The sequence below is a fragment of the Psammomys obesus genome, unplaced genomic scaffold (assembly GCF_907164565.1).
Source record: "Psammomys obesus unplaced genomic scaffold, mPsaObe1.curated_primary_1811, whole genome shotgun sequence".
Lineage (NCBI taxonomy): Eukaryota > Metazoa > Chordata > Mammalia > Rodentia > Muridae > Psammomys > Psammomys obesus.
In genome coordinates, this window is record NW_026596452.1 from 1550647 (window position 1) to 1574298 (window position 23652).

Here is a 23652-nt window from a genome sequence, read left to right on the forward strand (position 1 = left end):
TGTGTGTGTGTGTGTGTGTGTGTGTGTGTGTGTGTGTGTGTGTGTGTTCCACAGAAACAGATATACCCAGAATGAAAACAGTGGAGGGTGGAGGCCTTCAGGATTCCTTGAAACTCCCAGGTGGAACCTAGGTCCAACACACATCCTGCATGGACCTTTCCTGCCCAGCTGGGATATCCTGTGTTTGTCAAAAGGACTACACAGGGAAGCCATAGCCATTGTCCTTTCCGAAATCTGCCAGTGTGCCCCTCCCCAGGCTGAGGCAGCCGCCCTTAGCAGAGGAAGAGTGACTTTGGAAATGCGTTATCAGCATCCTCCATAGATTTCCTCACCTCCTGCCCAGCCCCATTAGCTGCTAACTCCTCAGCATCCTCATACAGAAACTTCAGAGGCTGGGACAGGGTCAGCATCCTGAAGCCTGCTGCTTTTGACAGCTTCCTTTCTGGTCAAGCCTAACCTTTGTGCAGCTCTGAGTGTACCGCGGATCACCACAGCCAGACGCAGCACAGAGCACAGGATGGAGCCCCGACACAGGGCTGCAACTGCCACATTTCACCAACGCTGGCCAGCCCAGGTCCTGCTGTGGGTCTCAGCTCTGAGCTGTTCTTTCTCTTCTCCGGCTTCTCTCCCTCCTTCTCTGGTACCCCGAGTCAGAAGCAGCTACGCTCTGGGAAGGACGTTCCTCGGTCTTGATAAATGCAATGCCTGCATCGGGACATCAATTTGTAAGAAGTTCTTTAAAGAAGAAATAAGGTCAGAACCATCATTAAATGCCTCTAAAGGGCAAATTGAGCTTCTCTTAGTGTGAAGCTTTCTAATTTTGGGGTGGTAACTTAGAGGAAGGCATTTAACAGCGGTAATGGGTTGACATAGGAGGGCAAGGGTAGAAACCAAATTGCAGCCCTAAATGCTAAAATCAAAGGCTTCTTTTGAAACTTAAAGGTGAAAATTATTTTCTATGACTGTACTAGCCTGGCACTGTTGAGTTTTTCTACTCACTCCTCATAACGGGAGGAATGAAATATATAGGACACTACTATGTAGCAGACATTTTAAGCTATCCCAGGTTGCACCCATTATTCAACAGTAAGCAGACATGGCAGGATTAAGAGACTTGCCCAAGGCAGAACTGGGATACAAAGACAATTTGCTCCAACATTTCAAGGCTTATTTTCTATTGTGAACACTGATCTGAGAAAAGTCAAAGTTCAGTTCATTGCAATGCATGTCACTCTCACCAAAAATGGCATCCATCCCAGTCATGGACCATTTAACAAGGCTAGGAACTAGCAAGTACCAAATGGGAACAGCCACCACAGCTCTGTTCCTTACCTTCTAGGTGGTCACAAAGAAAGGACAAAATTCAAATAACAGTGACCTTTGGTCTGATGCACACTAGAGTACAGGAGCACCAGACAGGGGACACTGATTCAAGAGAGGGCTTTTCTGAAGAGAGGATTTGTAAGCAAGGTCTTACAGGATGAACTGAAGGTTTTTGGAAGGGAAAGGATTAAGACAGAAGAAGTATCTTAAACAAGTTGGAGGCAAGGGAATAGGTGCTGATAGCTGAAGTCCTAGGTGTAAGTGGATATGGACAGACAAGAAGCCTGGAAGGTCATATGAGGCACAGACCCTTGAATGCTGGGCCTAGAAATGGGGGACCTAGCCAGTGAACCAGTGGTTCCCAGTTATTTTCAGCACTAAAGACCTTTTGACCTACACCATTTCTCCACCCTCTGCCAAAACCTAACCTTATGGTTGTAAGAGTCTGACAAAAAAAAAAAAAATAGCATAAACAATGATGCCTGTGGCTGTTCCATTAGGTTACTAAAAAGAAACAATAAGTAGAAAAGCCCAATCAAAACTGTTAAACTTCTTTTTTAATATTTTTTGCTTGTTTTTTTATTACTACATATTCATTGCTCAAAATGACGGGCTTCTTTATAACATTTTTATGCATATATATTATGTGACTTAATAGTGTTTATTCCATTATTTTCTTGCCCCTTCCTCCCCATACCCTTTCTTTTCTCAAATAGCCCCTCTTTATTTTCATTTCATATATTTAAAAAATCTATATTTCACATATAAGAAAATTTTGATATTTGTTTTTCTGAGTCTACCTTACTACATTTAATATCATGACCTTCAATTCCATTTGTTTGCCTAAAAATTACACACTTTTGTAATTCTTTATGGCTGAATAAAACTCTGAGTGTGTATTGTGACAGAAAACATTAAACTTCATTTTTATATGTTTTATTTCATGTATATGGGTGTTTTGTATCAAATGTATGCTGGTCTTGAAGCCAAAAGTTAGTGTCAGATCCCTTGGGACTAGAGTTACTGACAGTTATAAGCTACCGTTTGGGTCCTGGAAATCCAATCTGGGTACTCTGTAATAGTATTCTTAACCAATAAACTACCTCTCTAAGATCTATTAAACTTTTTTAAAATTTTAGATGTTTTAGAGAGTTTATGTGGACATTTGCTATTAGGAATCTTTGGTTTCTATTTTAGTCTTCCTGATGATGAAACGAAACACCAGGCAGGGCCTCTCAAATGTTAGCCAAATATTCTACCACTGAGCTACTTTCTATCAAGCCTTTTGTAAACCCTTTGTAAAGGTTGCGAAGTTGAAGGATCGCTAAGTAAGTCTGCTCTGTAGCAGACAAAAGTGAGGGTGTTAAGCTGGGAGATAAAAATCCCTATTTCAGGTGGATCTCATAAAAAGTTGTAGGCAGGGTGGCCTGGGGTTATTCTCAGGGACTGAAGAACAAGAAGAGAGGTCATTCTGGACAAAAGAAGGCAGAAAAGATACACCTGGGTTCATCTCTCTGTTCATTTTGTTGATTGACACGATATGAAAGGAAGTCATATAAATACGGAGGTGTTGAATTTGAACTCAGAGCTTCCCACCTTGGAAGTGGGATTCAGAGAGCTGAGAATATGATGAAATGTGCTGATTACTCAGAGAAAGCAGCAGTGAGGATATGGGTATAGTTTAATTTGGTAGAGAAAGAAACTGAAGAATTCCAAGCCTCCCTAATCAAGTAAAAGATGTTTTTTTCGTAACACTGTTTCATTAGAGTTCAAGACATTCATGTGCACCTAAAGAAGACATGTGTAGTTGCACACAGGAAAACATTAGACAGGGCAGTTTTGTGAGGTTACAGTGCTCTGTGCTGAGAATGTTTAACCTCAACAGAAAGAGACAGAGAGGGACTGAGGGTATGGTCCTGCTTATCATCTTTCTTGCCACCTTATAAATAATTTTCTTTCATTATAAGCATAGTGGTTGCTTATTTTAGAAATGTTGGTTAAGAAATTTGCAAAATAAAAATCATATAATTTATTCTGAAGTGGGCTAGAGAGATGGATCCATGGGTAAAGTGCTTGCTGTGAACTTGGATTGCCAGCACCCCCATAAAAAACTGGACATGGCTACATGGGCTCATAACTCCAGAAGTGGGAAGTAGAAACAGATGGATCCCCAGAGGTCCTGTTAAAACAAACAAATATAATCTTAGTGTTGGAAAGGCAGACACAGGCAGTGTGTAATTTATATTTTATTACACCCACCTCTGCCTCCTGTGTGTGGGAATTAAAGATGTGCACCACTACTGCTGGGACACATTCTAATTTTCAATTGACAGTTGTTGAGCATGGGAAGCCTCTGGTGTATCAATAACATCCTTATAAAAGACAGATAGAGATGGTAAGGTGGTTTTTTTTTTTGTTTGTTTGTTTTTTTGTTTTTTTGTTTTTTTGTTTTTTTTTTGGCCAATTGTGGCTCTTGAGTTTACCCAGCTAGCCTAGGAAGCTTGTCTGTCCTTTGCATCCCAGCATTGTCCAGTCCTGAATGAAGACCAGCCTAGATAATTACAATCTTCTGAGGCACAATGAGAATATGTGTAAAAGCAGTGAAATCTTTGGAGAGTAGATAAACAAAACCAAGATGAACAACTATACAATGGGACTGGGCATAGAGTTTGAGGATAGAGCATAAGTTGAGCATGCCAAGACCCCTGGCTCCATCCTCAGCACCAAAACAAGCAAGCAAGCAATAGAGAGAGGGAGGGAGGGAAAAGAGAGAGAAGAGGTAAAAGATTTGAACTTGCACCTTGCCAAAAAAAAGAAAAAAAGGACCAATAATCCTGAAAAAAATCAGCTTAACATTAAGTTAAGTGGAGCTCTGAGTTGGAGGCCAGCTGTGTGTACAGAGTGAGTCCAGGTCAGCCAGGGCTACACAGAGAAACCTAGTCTCCAAAAAATAAAAAAAAGCACAATTGGAATGTGATCTAACCAATTTTTCTGTTCAATCTATGTTGACTTTTGCATCCTAAAATTTATTTATTTATTTATTTATTTATTACAATTTATTCACTTTGTATCCCATGTGTACACCCCTCCCTCATCTCTTCCTGGTACCACCCACCCTCCCTTTTCTCCCTCTGTTCCCCTTCCCTAGTCCACTGAAAAGGGAGGACCTCCCCCTCTTCTATCTGACCTTAGCCTATCAGGTCTCATCAGGGCTGGCAATATCATCTTCCTCTGTGGGCTGGCAAGGCTGCACACTCCCCAGGGATAGGTGAGCAAAGAGTCGGCCACTGAGTTCATGTCAGAGACAACCCCTGTCCCCTTACTAGGAAACTCACTTGGAAACTGAACAGCTATGGCCTTCCTCTGAGCAGGGGGTCTCTCCATGCATGGCACTTGGTTGGAATATTAGTCTCTGCAGGTCACCCTGGGCCCAGGTTTTTTGGCTCTTTTGCTTTCCTTGTGGAGCTCCTATGCCCTCCAAGTCTTTCTATCTCCCCCTTCTTCTAGAAGGTTCCCTGAACTTCTCCAGTTTGGCTGTGAGCCTGAGCATCTCCTCTGATACACTGATAGGTAGAGTCATTCAGAGGCCTCCTGTGTAAGGCTCCTGTCCTGTTCTTTGTCTTCTCTTACTTCCAATGTCTATCTTGTTTGTCCTTCTGTGTGAGGTTTCAGCCTCTTCCCTAGGGTACTCCTTGTTGTTTCACTTCTTTAGGACTTAGATTTTAGTACGTTTATCCTATATTATATGGCTAATATCCACACGTATACCATATGTGTCTTTCTGTTTCTGGGTTACCTCACTCACTATGATCTTTTCTAGTCCCTACCATTTGCCTGCAAATTTCATGATTTTCTTGTTTTTTTGTTTTTTTTTTTATTTTTTTTATTAATTACACTTTATTCATTTTGTATCCCCCCATAAGCCCCTCCCTCCTCCCCTCCCGATCCCACCCTCCCTCCCCTTTCTGCATGCATGCCACTCCCCAAGTCCACTGATAGGGGAGGTTCTCCTCTCCTTTCTGATCTTAGTCTATCAGTTCTCATCAAAAGTGGCTGCATTGTCCTCTACCGTGGCCTGGTAAGGCTGCTCCCCCCTCAGGGAGAGGTGATCAAAGAGCAGGCCAGTCAGATTATGTCAGAGGCAGTCCCTCTTCCCATTACTATGTAACCCACTTGGACACTGAACTGCCATGGGCTACATCTGTGCAGGGGTTCTAGGTTATCTCCACGAATAGTCCTTGGTTAGAGTATGAGTCTCTGGGAAGTTCCCTGTGTTCAAATTATCTTGTTTTGTTGCTCTCCTTGTGGAGTTCCTGTCCCCTCTAGCTCTTACTATTTCCCGCTTCTTACATAAAATTCCATTCACTCTGCCCATCAGTTGTCCATCAGGCTTAGCATCTGCTTTGACAGTCTATACTGCAGAAGCTTTCAGAGGCCCTCTGTGACAGGTTCCAAGGTTGTTTCCTGTTTTCTTCTGGCTTTCAGAGGCCCTCTGTAGCAGGTTCCTAGGTTGTTTCCTGTTTTCTTTTTCTTCTGATGTCCATCCTCTTTGCCTTTCAGGATGGGGATTGAACATTTTAGTTAGGGTCCTCTCTTTTGCTTAGTTTGTTTAGATGTACAGATTTTAGTGGGTTTATTTTATGTTGTATGTCTATATGAGTGAGTATATACCATGCATGTCTTTTTGCTTCTGGGACAACTCACTCAGGATGATCCTTTCCAGGTCCCACCATTTACCTGGAAATTTCATGATTTCCTTATTTTTCATTGCTGAGTAATACTCCATTGTATAGATGTACCACAGTTTCTGCATCCATTCTTCAGCTGAGGGGCATCTGAGTTGTTTCCAGCTTCTGGCTATTACAAATAAAGCTGCTACAAACATGGTTGAGCAAATGTCCTTTTTGTGTACTTGAGCTAAGTGTCTTCAAGAAGAAATTCGAGACAGCTCATTCAAGCAACTTAATGGCCCACTTAAAAACCCTAGAAAAAGAAACAGACACACCAAAAAGGAGTAGATGGCTGGAAATAATCAAACTCAGGGCTGAAATCAATCAATTAGAAACAAATAAAACAATTCAAAGAATCAATGAAACCAAGAGCTGGTTCTTTGAGAAAATCAACAAGATCGGCAAACCCTTAGCCAAGCTAATTAAAAGGCAGAGAGACACCACCCAAATAAACAAAATCAGAAATGAAAAGGGGGACATAACTACAGACACTGAGGAAATCCAAACAATCATTAGGACTTACTTCAAAAGTCTATATGCCACAAAATATGAAAATCTAAATGAAAAGGACAATTTTCTTGATCGATTTTCTTGTTTTTAATTGCTGAGTAGTGTTCCATTGTATAAGTGTACCACAATTTCTGAATCCATTCTTCAGTTGAGGGACATATAGGTTGTTTCCAAGTTCTGGCTATTAGGAATAACGCTGCTCTGAACGTAGTTGAGAAAATGTCCTTGTTTTAGGGTTAGTATCACTTCTTTAAACACCAGAGAAATGCAAATCAAAATGACCCTGAGATTCCACTTCACACACATCCAAATGGCTAAGATCAAAAACTCAAAGGATGATGCATGCTGGAGAAGCTGAGGAGAAAAGTGAACCCTCCTCCACTGCTGGTGGGAATGTAACCTTGTACAACCACTTTGGAGATAAATCTGGCACTTTCTCAGAAAATTAGGAATAGTGCTACTTCAAGATCCAGCTATACCACTTTTAGACATATATCCAAAAGTTCCATCTTAAATTTGAAATGAAAAGGTTGTAATACAATTAGGTGGGCCTGACTGATATGATCTTTCTATTGAAAATATACTTAGACAAGAAACTCTGCATACCACCAATCAGGAGAATCCACTATGATCTGTTTGGCCCATATTGTATATACAATGAGAAGGGCTTTGGAAAGATGGTGAATGGTTTAAGGGATCAGTGTTATGCAACGACAAGTAAAAGAGAAAAGAGAGACAGGAAATATTCTGGGAAGCAAAATCATTCCTAGGAGTTCTTGGGAATCTCCTGACTACATGTGATTGGCTTAACATCCCCAATCCCTAAGCCTTAAAGAATGTTCAAACACCACCTACTGACTAGTGAAGAGCTTTCCAGAAAACAAATTATTAAATTGGGTTGTTTGTTTTTTATCTTCCCTTCTCCCTAGCCTTTTTGTTGTCCTCTTCACAAAAAAATTTGGTAGTTCCTTTTCTTGTATCTGTGACCAAATAGATGACAAGAAAAAAAAAAAAAACAGAATGCTAATGAAGGGAGGGTTTATTGTGCCTTATTGTTTCAGAGCAATCTAATATCATGGCAGGGAAGGTATGCCAGGGAAGACTTGGCAGCTCTGTGGCCAGAGGAGGGAACAACAGCTGGCAGCATAGCATTGGCAGTCAGGAAGCAGAAAAGAATGCATGCTGAGCATAGCTGGCTTCCTCCTTTTTCCCCTTTTATTCAGTCCAGAGGCCTGGTACATGGGATGGTGCCATTCACATTCAGGATAGGTCTTTGTGTCTCAGTCCAGCCTCTCTAGAAAGCCCCTCAAAGGCATTCCCAGAGGTACATCTCAGGTAATATGGAATCCATTCAAGCTGAGAGTGGAAATTAACTCTTACAAAAGAGGGAAGTAATTATTACTTTAATTCATTTTCTGACCCTAATTCAGAAGCCTTAGCAGCTCTAAGACCTATACAGTCTGCCATTCCTCAATTCATCCATGTGCCCCTTCATCTAATGTCTTGATGCTCATTCATCCAGGCAATCCTCCCATTCATTCTTCTACCCCACCATCATTTTGTGGATTCTACCATCCTATTCTTTGAGCATCTCTCTCTTCACATATGCATCTTACATCCAAATATCCACCATAGTTCATTTCTATATCCAAACATTCATTCATCCAACTACAAGGTATTGAGTACTAACTTAATAAGAAGCATACTGCTAACCTCTTGGAGTAATAATGTTGAAAGAAAGAGACCATATCTTTGCCCTGTAGGATCTTTTTATTGAAAAAACAGAGAAGTAAGTAATGGCTAAAGCACGATATATAAAATGTCCAATAAAGAGTGACATGGGAACATGTAGAAAGAAACCTACCTCAACTGAGAGTAAAACAAATGAAGATCAGAAGGAGTGGTACCTGTCTGAGATTTGAAAAGTTAAGTAGATGTTATCCAGAGAAGAAAAAAGAAGAAAGTGTTTCCAACAAAATGAAGGGCATGTCAGGGATCTGAAAGGATTACATTATCTAAGAGTAACCAGTAGTTTAATGAGAACAATGCAAGCTTATAAGGAAAATGAACAGCAGGTGATAAGCCTTGGAATATCATTGTGGATGGTACTAATGACTGTGACTGTGTCCTGAGAGTTTTTTTTTTTTAAGAAGATAGATGGTTTTAGGATTCAGTATAGAGTTGAGAGATGAAAAAAGAGGGACAAGTAATACTTAAGAAGGCATGTGTAAACACAGTAGATGAGAAAATTTTATCCTAGTTCTAGTCCCCCCCCATCACTACTAAACACATACCTTCCCTAATCATCCTGATGTTTCTCTTCAGTTCTGAGGAAGTATGGTCCTGATGGCTTACCTTTCATGCAGCAGAAATTCAGCCAGCCTCACCTCAGTCATACCCATGATCTCAATTCAAAAGAAAGAGTAGAGTAAGACCCCTATCAGTGGACTTGGAGAGGGGAATGGGAGGAGATGAGGGAGAGAGAGTAGGGTTGGGAGGGAAGGAGGAAGGGGGCTACAACTGGGACACAAAGTGAATAAACTGTAATTAATATTAAAAAATAAAAAATAAATTTAAAAAAAAAGAGTAGAGGAAGAAAATGCAGCCAGTCCTGATGAGACCTGATAGGCTAGGGTCAGATGTAAGGGGAGGAGGAGCTCCCTTATCAGTAGACTGGGAGAGGGGCATGGGAGGAGAAGAAGGAGGAAATGTGGGATTAGGAGGGAGGAGGGATGGGACTACAGCTAGAATACAAAATGAATAAACTGTAATTAATTTTAAAAAAGAAAAAGGCTCAGAAAAGAGGTGAGTTGCCTCTTTATCTTTCAGCTTTTGTTAGGAGACCTGTTTCAAGTATGATTATAAAAGAGAGACATTCTCCAAGAAAGAATCCTGAAGCACTTAGTGTATGGATAATGCGAAAGTTATAATATTTTCCATTGCAGGTGCTCTCCCACACTGTCTGATACGTTGTAGAAGAGAAAATGTACACAGTAGAATCCTATCAAGCCTTTGTGACAGTAAAATGTTACTAAGTTACATTAAACCCAGACCAAAAACTCCAGAGAATCTCTTGCATGAAGACAGAATCTACAGCTGCCATGTATGCCTGTTCTAAGACACTGCTTAGTGTAATGTCTTAGAGTGGATGTGTAAGATGTTGAATCTATCAATCATTTAGTGTTTTAAAACTGTGCTGTGGGCGTCACACCTGCATTTAATTATCTCCTTCATGTTATTTAATTTTCGCTAAATTAACTTGCTTAAGTAAATTCCCTAATTTGTTCCTCCCACAATATATTTAGCTTGATGTGGATTTAAGAAAAGTTGTGATCTAGAGACTATACTTAACTGAGTCTCTGGAGAAATATAACAGATCTGTGACAGGGTAGTTGTGGTTTTCAAACTCTTTAATGCTGTAAAAAAAAAATCACTTTAAAACTTTTAAATTCTTGGTCTTCACTGGTAGCAGAAATTAAAAGTTCAGTGGCAAGAGAAAGGAAGAAAGGAAGAAAGGAAGAAAGAAAGAAAGAAAGAAAGAAAGAAAGAAAGAAAGAAAGAAAGAAAGAAAGAAAGAAAGAAAGAAAGAGAAAGAAAGAAAGATTTTTTATTTTCTAAACTACAGAATATTGGCATTTTAGTAAATGAAGAACAGGGCCATGTTTTCATTGACATTCTGCTAGTCAGTGACATAGGCAAACAACACTGTGAGATACACATTTCGCAGCACTATTATGTCACACCATTTTGAATGGGAGAGAGCCAGTCTGTTTTTCTATCACATTCATTATGGAATTTTCTTGAACATCACTGAACCTGCATATCATCTACCAAGACATGCTGTCGTAAGACCCTCTCAGCAAATGACAAGAGAAAAAAAGGACAATGACCTTGTCCCACAGAGCAGCAAGTCTCTCTCCCCTCAACTCTACCAGTTGGTTGAATGGAATCCCTAAGAGCTATTTCCCTTTTTAACTAATTGTCTATGATTCCTCAGACAAGTCACATATAATCTGTCTTCACTTTTCTCATCCACAAAACAAGATGAAGATGGGGACAAGGAGAGGATAAGCTTTCAGCATTTGCCAGTTCTAACCTCTAGTAATATTAATGACCTGCTCCCATGAGCTAATTCATAAAATGGATTCTATAGGAATAAACAATGGTAATCTAGTGAAGGCTGCAAGCTCTGCAGCCTTGAATGCTATTTCTTTCAATTTCTGATCACATGTCTTTGGAAAAATAATGTAACTATTCCATGTCTCAGGGTCCTCATCTGTACAATTCATAATGCTCTCAACCTCATAGGTATATTGAAAAGATTATGTGTAGGTCCATAGTAGAGCATTTGCCCAGCGTGTTTGATATCCTGGGAGTAATTTTAGTGTCAAACACACACACACAAAAAAAAGATTAAATAAATTAACAAAGAGGTTGATATAGTCAAAGGTTTTGTAAATGTTTGTTACTATCATTATCACCTCATTGTAAATCCTAAGTTCCAGGACCTTTGTTGGGCTGGAACTTTATGACTAAGAGAAGCTACTGGAAGGAGGACTACCTCTGGGCCCTGGGCCCTGGATCTTTTTTAGTCCTTTTAGTAAGGAAAATGAGTCCCCACAGTTGTCCTGAAACTTCTGGTAAAACTGACTTTTTTAATTTTTATTTTTTTAATATTAATCACAGGTATTTACTTTGTATCCCAGCCGTAGCTCCCTTCCTCATTCTCTCACAATCCCATCCTCCCTCCCTCATCTCTTCCCTGTCTTTTCCCAAGACCGCTGCTAGGGGAGGTCCTCCTCCCCTTCCATCTGACCCTAGCTTATCAGGATTGGCTGCACTGTCCTCCTCTGTGGCCTAGTAAGGCTGTTCCTCCCTTGGGGGGCAGGGGAGGTAAAGGAGCCAGTCATTGAGTTCATGTCAGAAATAGTCCCTGTTCCCCTTATTAGGAAAACCCCCTTGGATTCTGAGCTACCATGGGCTATATCCGAGTAGGGGTTCTAGATTATATCCATGCATGGTCCTTGGTTGGAGAAACAGTCTCATAGAGGACCCACATGCCCTGATATATTTTGTACTTGTGGAGCTCCTGTCCAATCCTGGTCATGCTAACTCCTCCTTTTATCATATGATTCCCTGCACTCTACCAAAGGTTTGGTTATGAGTCTTAGATTCTGCTTTGATAAGCTGCTAGGTAGAGTCTTTCAGAGGCCTTCTGCAGTAGGCTCCTGTCCTGTTTCTTGTTTTCTCCTACTTCCCATGACCATCCTATTTGTCTTTCTAGGTGAGAATTGATCATCTTACCCCGGGTCCTCTTTCTTGTTAAAACTGACTTTTTTCAAGCTCTTTTCAAGTTCATCTTCTTCAATATCCCTGTGGCAAAGTTCTTAAACAGAACCACTGTGTTTGCATCCATTGCAGTTTGCAGCATTGCACTGCGGAAGCAGCTTGCTGACAGTACTTTTCCAACTGTGAGTGGCTGGAGCTCTTTATACAGAAGAGACTTAGTGACTTGGTCTCTCCTGCTGTTGTTCTTGACCTTGACCTTTTGACCTTTAAATTTTCTTATAGCTTGCCTCGCTATCAAAATACTAGGAATGAACTGGTGATATGGTTCATTTATAGCACATTTGGGTAGCATACACAAAGCCCTGAGCTCTGGCCCCAGAACTCCATATAATAAACAATCTGTGAACAAAGCTGAATTGTGTGAATAAGAAAACAAAACAATATACAGTTAAGGTTCATCAAAATGCTAATTCATCAAAAATATACTAGCCAAAACTCGTTACTAAGGACTGCCCAACAGTACTCAATAACAAGAACTTAAAAATCCCATTTAACTTCAATATTTGATACAGTCTGATTTTCACTTGCAGTATGACCTTCAGTAAATAATAATAAAAGCAGATTTTTTTGAGTAATTTTTTTGACAAAAATCAAAAGCAGATTCAACATTCTTCCCTAATAGAAATGTCAGCAAAAAGCTGGAGAAGTGACTCTGTTAGAAAGTGTTATGGTGGTGCCTAGGAAATCAGCAGATGACAGCAGGCCAATGCCTCTCCCATGAGGAGGATTAACAGCTGACCAAGCCATGGTGCTCAATCACACACCTGCTGGAGCCGCATGGCTTCAAATTTGATGCACATTAAGCAGCCATAGGTACTTGAAAATCACTTGATGCTGATGACTTATTTCAACGTTGATGGGGCTCCTTGAGGTTGGATATGGGGGCGTGGTGGTCTCTCAATTTCAGTCCCAAGATCCTCTTGGAGATATGTTTCCAAGACCTAGGCATTGGTCAAAGGATGAATGGTTTGGACAAATAGAGTATGTAAAGCAAAATAGATGGGGGTTTATAACTCTCATTGTCAACATTGTGTAGGATTTTGAGCAAGATTCTTAAGGTCTATAAACCTTAGTTCCATAACTGTATGGTGAGAGTGGGGTATGAAAAAAACCAAAACCATAAAGCTATCGTCTTAAAAAAATGGGTTGAAGTTCAAAGAGCGCTAGTTGTCTCTTCTGTACATTGGGAGAAGAGAACAGTTTTGTGTGACCTCTTATGTGACATCATATGTATACTTCTAAGTCTGGCCAAAGTAATCCTCTTGTAAAAGGAGTTTAGAACAAATCAAAATAAAAGGAAAGATCAGACAGGCTGTTGTCCCGTTTTCCTGCCTCTCGACTCTGTTGACTCTTTTTCACAGGTTTATCCTATGCTTTCCACAGATTTGACAACTCACTGGCTTCCCACCTGGGACTGCCTTCTCAGGACTTGGTATCTTATGCTGCGAATTACACAGACGATTCTAAAACCTGGCGCCCTGTGGAGATTTCTCGACTAGTTAGTAAATACCGAAGTGATATCTCTGACAGAAGGATCTGTGCCTCTGCATCAACTCCAAAGACCTGCAGCATTGATCGCATCCTTCGGAAAACAGGGAGGTTCCAGAAATGGCTGCAGGCCAAGCGCCTCACACCTGACCTGGTGCAGGTGAGTACAGGCCATGAGTGGAGTTAGGGGTGGCAAGAGATATCCATTCATACTTCTTGCCTCAGAACACTGGAGCTCACTGCTGGCTGTATCATTTCACACTTGCCTAACATTGGAGTCAAAATTGAAATGACTACCCTGGCACAATAGGTACATCTGCTATCCTAGCATTTGGGAGGCTGAGGCAAGTGGAGAGCCAACCTAGGCTATATAGTGAAATACTATATAAAATAGAAACAAAGGAAATGATCATTAGTGGACAAGAAAAGTCATGCTACCAAAAGTGTCTTGCCAAGAACACATGAGACAGTTTTGTTTCTTGCATGCTATTTGCTGAACAATCTTTCAGATTAGAGCCGCGTCAGAGGCACATGGTGACTACATCATGAGATTTTGCTTCTACGGTCCCTTGGAAAGTAATCACTGTAATGTGTGTTGCCCCAGTAGTTTTGAAGTTTCACTGGAGAGGTGCTATGTGATGAATTAAGTGTCTCCACAGTGTGATTTCTCCTGCCAACCATGGAATTACTGAAAGTTGAAATAACTAACATTTTAAATAATGGAATCTGTTTGGTGTTAGAATCATTGAGGTTTAGGCAACTTAATTCATATCAAAGAAATTGTTTGGAATATAACTGGTGGTTTGAACGAAAATAGCCCCATATGCTCATATGTTTGATGACTTGGTCCCCAGCTGGTAGAACAGTTTGAGAAGGACTAGGAATTTCATAAAAGGAGGTGTTTTATTGGAGGCTAAATGAGGTGATTTGACATTTCAAAAGACTGCTATTCCCTTTCTTATCTATCTATCTATCTATCTATCTATCTATCTATCTATCTATCTATCTGTCATATTTCTGTCTGTCTCTATCTTCCTCACTGTCTCACACTGCCTTTCTCTGACTCCTCTTGCAGATCAGAATGTAAGCTCTCAGCTGTTTGTTTTTGCTGCCATTTCTTTGCTCAACTATCAAGGACTCTAACTTTCTAAAGCCATGAGCCCAACCCAAATGCTTATATATAAGTTGCCTTGGTCATAGTATCTTATCACAGCAAGAGAACAGTTACTAAGACACTTGATCTACTAATTTTCAGGCCTTCATTTCATTGTGGATTTACAAAAAAAAAGGGGGGGGACAAGTAGGTCACCCATTCAGTCCAATAAAATGACCCCTAAATCTTTCTTTACGAATCTCATGAATGAAGACAAAACAAAGCATGGTAAAAGGTTTCCCCATGGACAACTTTAAGCACAAAAGGGGAACAAGAGAAGACTAGGGGAAAAGTAGACATAAGACAGGTTACCAAGGCCTGCCTACATGGTACTCAAATGCAGAATAGAGGAGGGCCCTACTCAAAGCGTAACTAAAGTCTGAACAGTCAAGACATACCATGCAAGAGAAGCTCGTCATTATAGAGCTTTGAAGTTTTCTAGCATTTTTTTACATATTAGTGAACCAAGCCCCCTCAAAAGACATCAAACCATCTTCCATTTTTTTTCTGTGAAAGTCTTCCTTTGAGATCTCACTACTCCTGTTCTGATGTACAGTAGCCCTTCCCTGTATTTGCCATTCCATTGTACAGTTCCCCTTATCCATAGTCAACTATGGTTCAGAATATTAAATAGAAAATTGCAGAAACAAGCAATTAATAGCTTTGAAGTAAGTCTTATTATAGTATGACATTTTAAGTACTATATATTTTATTTAATTGGCATCAGGATGTCCTTTAGGCATATCTCCGTGTGTGATGGTTTGAATAAGAATGCCCTCCATAGACTCATATGTTTGAATGCTTGGCCCACATGGACTGGCACTATTAGGAGGTGTGTGTGGATTTGTTGGAGGAAGTGTGTAACTGTGGAGGTGGGCTTTGAGGTCTCCTATGCTCAAACTATGCCCAGTGTTGTACACAGTCTCTATCTGGTGCCTATGAATCAAGACGTAGAACTCTCAGCTCCTTCAGCACCATGTCTACCTGTACCCTGCCATGCTTCCTGCCATGACTAGATGTCTAAAACTATAAGCCAGCCCCAATTAAATGCTTTCCTTTATAGGAGTTGTCTTGGTCATGGTGCTCTTTTCACAGTGATAAAGCCCTAACTAAGACTATGTTTTCTTTTTTGTGAGATAGTGTGTCTCATTGAACCTAGAGCTTACCACTTTGGCTAGACTGGATGACCAATGAACTCCCAGAATCCACCTGTCTTCACACCCTAACCCTTAGATTACAGGCATATGCCACCATCCCAAGACTTTATATGGACACTGGGGATCCAAACTCAGGCCCTCACACTTGCACAGAAAGCACTTTATTTACTAACTGAGCCCCACAATTATTGCATTTTAGTATTAGTTATCATTAATCTTTTGTTATGACTAATATATAAATTAAACTTTTTCAGAGCTCTTTGGATATGGGGAGAAACATAGTTAACTTGTAATTGGTTTATTTAGGATGGAACTATATATGGTTTTTCTCACACAGAGACTATCTTAGAACAAATTACCTGCAGATAAGGAATGGATGCTTTTTTATAAATGTGACTTGGCTCAGAAGCCTCTGGTCTGGTGATGTTTACATAAAATAAAGGAAGCAGAGACTAAACATTATGACTATAGAATACCTCCTATAAAGAAAGTAACATGGAAGAATAAATTATAGAACCAACTTATCTATTATGTTCAACAATGTTTATTAGGCCATAGAATCTATCAATAACTTTTTGGAACTAGAAATAATAAAGATGATTTTCTCTAATCAAAATTCAGTAACAGACAAAAAAATAAAAAGACAAAGGAAAAATTACAAGAATTTAACAACATTATCATTAGAGCACAGAGCAAAGAACAGAAATTGTAATATGGAGAAAATGACAATGAGGAAAATTCCATATTACCACTATGTACATGATTGATTAGCTTTTGCCAAATCACTGTTCAAAGGAAAATCAGAAATAAATGCAGTGTTGTACTGGGAAGCCATCAATATGAGTTTGATCCTTAATGTGAAAGAATAATACAAAAAGATACAAAAATGAATCTGAGCTCAGTCCAAAGTCAGGGCCACTTACAGTAGACATAATTTTTCCAACTATGTTAATTCTCTTCTTTAAATATTATCTAGATTTCTGGGGAAGGCATGATTCATAAACCTTTCCAGTCTATTAAGAAATAAATTTACTCCCAGTTTATATATGGCAGCAGGCCATGAAGGAAGATTAAAATAGATCTCTGAGGCCAGTAAGATGACTCAGTATGTAAAAGTATGTGCCAGCAAGCCTAACAGTCTAAATTTCAATCCCAGGAACCCATGTGGTAGAAAAGAACTGACTCCGGCAGGCTGTCCTCCAACCTTCACATACATACCATTTCATGTGCTCCCATCATGCACACACACTAATTAATTATTAATTTAAAAGTTTGAGAGAGGATGAAAAGGTTTATTTGGGAGCACAGTTTTCGGGGGTACAGTCCATCATGTGACATAGCCACTGGGATAGGTAGGAGCTATATTTCTGTTCACCATAGTTTCTTGAAATATACTTGAAATTTTACCAATTAAAGAAAGTAAGGTAAAAACAAAAAAGGATTGTCTATCTTACCATACAAGGACAGGAAATACATTCCTTCAGAAAGCGCTATGTTTTCTTTTGGGACAAAAGAAATCCCCTGTAAATTCACTGTCAGTTTGTCTTCTTGTAACTTTCATGCATATAAAGTATTTCATTTCTACTCATGTCCCCTAAACCTTCCTCCTAAATTGTTGCATCTCTAGTCTAAACATCCCCAGTTCTATTTCCCATCTGCCCATTGCGCTCACACTAAAGTATATTAATCTTTATCTCGACTAAAATCATCTCTGTGGCTAGATTTTCATTTATAAGAACAGGACATTTTATTTATCCCACTAAATATGAGCTTAGATTAAATCCATTACTCTAGCCTATGAGCTTAAGACTGACTCAAAAAAATAATTACATTTACTTATAAATATCTTGTGAGTTTCCGTGTTGCCTTCATGTATGTGTATACCACATGTGTACTATTGCTCACCAAAAAACAGAAGAAAGTTTTTGACACCCTGGAATCCACATAGTTATGAGCCACCATGTGAGTACTGGGAACTGAACCTGGGTCCTCCCAAAGAACAGCTAATGCTTTTTACAGCTGAGTTATATCTCCAGCCTTTTGATTCTGATTTTTTTCTCATACCACTATCATCCCAAGTACACATCATTCTCAGTTTTAATTAACAAAACTTTAGTTATGTACTATTGCTATTAAAATTGTTACACAGGAAAAGGCCAAAGATAAAGCCTATTGTTTCGTGGAAATTTTTCTGTTCGATTTTAGGCAAGTTCAGTTAGCCGATTATTATTATATTTGTTTTTTGAAACCAAAATCTTTATACTAAGAATCACTGCTGAATATCTCGCTAAATTCATATATTCTAAGTCTAATGCATTCCTGAGCCTTTAAAAAAAAATCAAATAAGCAGGTCAAAGAAGAAAGTCAGTAAGGAATTATTTACTTGATAAAATTCTCGGTGGCTTCATAATATCAAGTTTCCTCCCAGAAGTTTCTAAATCATCCCACTAAAAACTTATTTTAGGATGTTTACCATGATTTAGGATAAGCCCATTAGTCACTGATTTCACTAATCCACCCCTTGATCCTTCTGTACATCAAAAACGAGTTTTTGAGTCTTTTCAGATCACTGCATCCACTGCCTATGGTTCAGAAATACTGTTTAAAAAGTCTCTGTGAGTTTTTCTGCCAGGTACTTGTTCATAATAATACAAGCCTGTTTGGGGCAGCTGGCAATCCATTCCTGTTCAGCGTACTTTGTTCCGCTCTTTTCTGATCAAAGTCTCATACTCTGGCAAAGAAGACAGTCAAACATTAAACAAAAGCAGAGCCTTCAATTTGTTGGTCACCAAAATTCTTGACCCTATTCAAAAAGCCTTTGCTAAAAAAAAAAAAAAAAAAAAAAAAAAAAAACTCTGTATCAATGCCAAGCATTAGTGTTGTTTGGTTAGGTTTTAGATTTGCTTTTTTGTTTGTTTGGGTGTGTGTGTGGTTTTTTAGTTTGGTTTTATTTTGGGTTTTTTCGGGGGGACAAGGTCTTGCTATGTATCTCAGGCTAGCCTTAAATGCACAATCTTCCTACTTTGGCCTCCTAGGTACTCGGATTTGGGGCATATATCACCATACTCAGCTCAAATAGCTAGTTTTGAAAACTTGTAATTAAAGTAAAAATAACATGCATCAGTACATGGATCTTAAGTATATTGGGTAAAATTTAACATGTTGGTTTACTCAAACACAATATCCAAAACAAGATACTGAATGTTTCTAGCCCCTCAGAAAGCTTTTTCATGTCCCTTTCCCAATAAATAAATAGATAAATAAATATCCCTTCCTAGGATGACAAACCATCCCAATTTGCTTAGAACTAGTTGATTTTAGTTCAATGAAAGTACAATATTCTAGAAAACCCCTCTAATCCCAGTCCAATTGGAACAGTGCTCACCTATCTTTCTCTCAAACTGCTCACTATTCGGGGCTGAGTCACCTTAGGTAAGTTTTGACTGGTTTTGAAATTCATTTAAATGGAATAGTACCGTATTAGAATATCATCAAGTCATGGTATTTATACATGTTATTATATGAATAAATAGTTTGTTTTCTTTTTTCAAGAAGTGCAATAGTTTACATTTAATAATGCAAGCTATATATTCTGCTGTTGATGAGCATTTGAGTTTCATTTAGTTTTGGCTATTGTGAATTGAAATTCATGCCAGCATTCTTATATGTGCCTACAGTTGAACCCAAGCATGTCAAAGTGGATTTCCTGGGTTATAACATCACATATGGACAGAGTATAAAGAGATTGCCAAACATTTTTCCTACACACAGACTGCAATGTATGCTTCTACCTATATGCAGTGGGTACTAACTGTTGTTTCCTATCTTCATCAATAGTAACTACTTTTAATTTTGAACTTCAGGTATTTTAATGTGTGTCTAGCAACATCTCACATGGTCTCACTTGCATTTGTTTTTTTTATAACTTGTGACATAGGACCCTTTTTCACGTATTTATTGGCTTCTCTGATCTTTGGTAAAGTACCTAAAGCTGTCCATTTTGTAAGGTTTTCTGTGTTTATTATTGATTTTTACAAGCTAAATAAATTATATTTATGTTGTTAATACAGTTTGTTTATTGGATACATGTATAATAAGTAGCTTTCTATTGATCTCTTTATTTCTGCATAGATGTACCAGTATGCAGAAGATTCTTCCAACCAAGTGCTCCTTCTACATAATACCCTCATTCTTTGTTCACTGTAAGGTAGAAAGTCTGAGCAGGAAGTACACAGTGTGACCTACAAGCTGGGTCTCACCTCTTAAAAGTTCCACAGCCCTCCTGTATGGGGCCACCACTTGGAGAACAAATGTTCAAAGCATGAATCTGTTGGGGGCATTTTCAATTTAAACCAGCAACACTATTAGAAATGATTCAGAGGTGGTTTAGCATCTATAGAAGACGGTATAGCCCAGGTTCTACATAATTCTTTGCCATTTTACACAAGGGACTTGTGATATGTAGAGCGTAGTCCTGGCCCTAACCTACCACGGAAACTGGAGGAAAACTGTACTCATTAAATATTTCTAATAACCAGGGTCGGAGTGTAGATCAGGGGTAGAGTGCTTGCTTCACATGTGCAAAGCCCTGGGTTTTATATCCACCACCATAAAACAATGAAACAAAACATTAGAAAGTTAAGGAGGTGAAAGTCACCTATAACAGAGGCAACAACTGTGAACATACTGAAGTTCTTCCCTCTATATTTTTCTAGTCTAAATATAACTTGGCTGCAGATGAGTTCTATATGTAATGTTCCTCTACGGCTTAATTGCATATCTCATGCTGTTCCCCTTGCTGTTGGAATGATGAGCAGCATTTTATCATGTTGATACAACACAATTTAATTTACTATATTTGAATGCTATCATTGCTTTATTTTTTTCACTTATCAAAATTTTACTTTGAAGAACATGTTGTGCAAAGACTTTGTCTGAGTCATTATGTCCTTGAGACAAATTTCCTTTTTAAGGCTACCATATGCCAAGCAAGCCCACTTCATACACATTGGTGATAGCAGCACGTGAGATATTCTTTTTGGGGTAGGAGGGGAAGTCTTCAAGACAAGATTTCTCTGTGTAGCCTTGGCTGTCCTGGACTTACTTTGTAGACCAAGCTGGCCTCAAATTCACAGTAATCCGCCTGCCTCTGCCTTGCCAAGTGCTGGGATTACAGGTGTGTCCCACCATGCCTGGTTTTACCTGAGACATTCTTGTTCCCATCATATAGGTGATCACTCTAAGACACATATTTAAAGTTTCCACAGCTAATGGGTTTTGGAACTAGGATTTGAACATAGGACTGTTTCCTGACTTCATAAAAGACAATGTTAAACACTGCTTACTCTCTGTTGCTTCATTATGCACTAGTAGAACTGCTGGCTCACAAGGATGTTAGAATTTTTACACTAGAGGTGTATGTGTGTGTGTGTGTGTGTGTGTCATCCTGTTTGGAAGTCAGAGAACAACTTGCAGGTGTTGATTTTCTTATTCTATCATGTGGATCCTAAGCATTAAAGTGAGCAAATGTTGAGCCATCTTTCCACCCCCTGAATACTAAAAGTTTTAAAGTATGCTCATAGCATCTTTGTGAGCCATGACTTTTGCCTCTAAGGTTATGTATGTTACTACAAAACAAAATCTAGAGTCTTAAATATAGCATTTAAGTGACTCATTGTTTCCAGATTGCTTTTCCAGTCTTCTCCTTGAGTGACTTCATGTCTGTATCTTCAAGGGCAGAGATGGCCTTTAACTCTATTCTTTATTTTTGTTCAATTCCGACCATTCTGATCAAAATGAATTGGCATTAGACATCCATGTACCCAAAAACTACTCAGTCAACAATACCAGGCACACATCACAAGTTCTGTGAACCCTGTCTATATTCCCCTATTGCTCTACCTTCCACACCCCCTGTAGAATTTCTCACATTCTGTCCCACCTTAAACTTTGTGGCAGACATGTTACTCTGGTTCAAAAGGTTACCAATTCATTAAGAGGTAGAGACCCTCTTTTATTTATCTTTATGACCCTACTTTATGTAACACAGTTTACATAAATTTTGACAAAGTTTGTTGGATGAATGACTAGTTACACCCTCAGAGGAAGCTTTTACAATTTTCTTAACACATGTGGAGGATGAGAGTGGTCTATTTGGGTTTGGAGAGGAGTATTCCATTTCTTTGATTGTATCTGATATGCAATATCTGAAATTAAACATAGAGACAATCATACTGAGTTTGGACTGCTATCAATTCCTCTGTAGCAGGTGGAGGGAGAGGGTGAGGGCTTAGCTGAGACTGTTTCTGGTTCTGCAACTTCTCTCTCCATTGCTGCTGGAGCTACTATCTCATGTCCAAGAGGCTGCTTGCTTTTTTCTATCCACATCTCTTCCTTTCACCATAAAAAAAGACATAGTAGATGGCACCCATGGGAGATGGGGTACTAACAAGAGAAAACATAGGGTTAAGATAGAAAATGAAAAGAATATACAACGGCTGGGGCTATAGTTCAAAAATAGAGCACTTGCTTATAGGCACAAGGCCCTGAGAACCACCCCACAGTCAAAAGGAAAAGCCCCATAATTCTACCTCTCTGTTTGAACCTTACCTGATACATGTGGTACAATCTTACCAGAGGGCTCAGGGAGAGGGTGGATATAAAGCCTAGCAGCTTCTCCCCTAGGCTAGCAAGACCATTCCTCTGGCAATTAGAATTCTCATAACCTCTTGGACCAAAGTTTTGAGACATGCTTAGCTTCCTTTATTATTATTATTATTATTATTATTATTATTATTATTATTATTATCATTATTGAAGAAAAAAAAGAGAAAAGCAGTAGTCCATAGAAAGAAATGGTCCAGTGGAGAATTATAATCCACCTTAGCATACTTGACTCAGAATGACAGACCATTAAATAATGTGTTTTATTCTGCACCAATTGCCCTCCATGCCCTAGCTCTCAGATAATTTGCCTGCTACAGTGATGATTTCATCTGGCACAGTGAAAATGTTTGAACAACCCACAAGTGCTTCATAGGCAAAACCCCAGGGGCCCTGAGATATAAGAAAGTCCAGGACAGAATTGTAGGTGGGAGGGAAAAAAAGTCACCAGTAGGCAAAGAAAGCCAGCTAAGATTTTCATCAGCCAGTTAGTTCAAGATGTTAGCAACTATGTGAGCACTGCCAGATGAGATTTTGAATATCAATGGTTCACCAGCAAGCAACATGGAAACAAAAAGGGGAAGGAGTCTGACTGGTGTTATGACTACATAAATACTAAGCATGACAGTGTAGGATATTGAGCTAAGATGGTCCTCTACTTCATCACAACAAGGCAAATCTGCTAAGTTATGATTTAATTGCTAGTGGTGGTGGTGTGGTGGTGCTGGTAGTGGTGGTGGTGGTGGTGGTGTTTTTAAACAAGACATCAATCTGTACTCCAGGCTGGCCTAGAACTTGGTCTTCCTACTTCAGCCTTCCCCATGCTGGGATTAAAGAGTGTGACACTACATTCAGCTTTTTGTTTGTATCTTAATCAGGGATAAGGTTAAGGTTAGGTTAGTTACAAGGATCAAAAAGTGTATTCATACCATTTAAAGTCCAAAGGGGGGAGATTGCATTCTCTTTAGTGTGACTGTTAATTTAACAGGATTTAGAATCACCTAAAAGACACACCTCAGGTAGTGACTGTGAGGGTGTTTCCAAGAAAGTTCATTGGAGGAAGGAAGATCCACCCTGAATGTTGTAGCACCATCCCATGGACTGGAGATGTGGACTAAAGAAGAAAAAAGAAGAAGAAGGAGGAGGAGGAGGAGGAGGAGGAGGAGGAGGAGGAGGAGGAGGAGGAGGGGAAGAAGAAGAAGAAGAAGAAGAAGAAGAAGAAGAAGAAGAAGAAGAAGAAGAAGAAGAAGAAGAAGAAGAAGAAGAAGAAGAAGAAGAA

At 39.3% G+C, this 23652-nt stretch overlaps 1 protein-coding gene across 1 annotated transcript in view; it reads left to right on the top strand.

The window, feature by feature from the left end:
- The first annotated feature begins 517 nt into the window (after positions 1-517).
- Positions 518-23652, top strand: part of Dipk2b (divergent protein kinase domain 2B) — a 40381-nt gene continuing 17246 nt past the window's right edge. The window contains exons 1-2 of the mRNA XM_055598272.1: positions 518-753; positions 13296-13560. Coding sequence (XP_055454247.1) covers positions 518-753; positions 13296-13560 — 501 coding nt within the window. The remainder of the gene's footprint in view (positions 754-13295; positions 13561-23652) is intronic.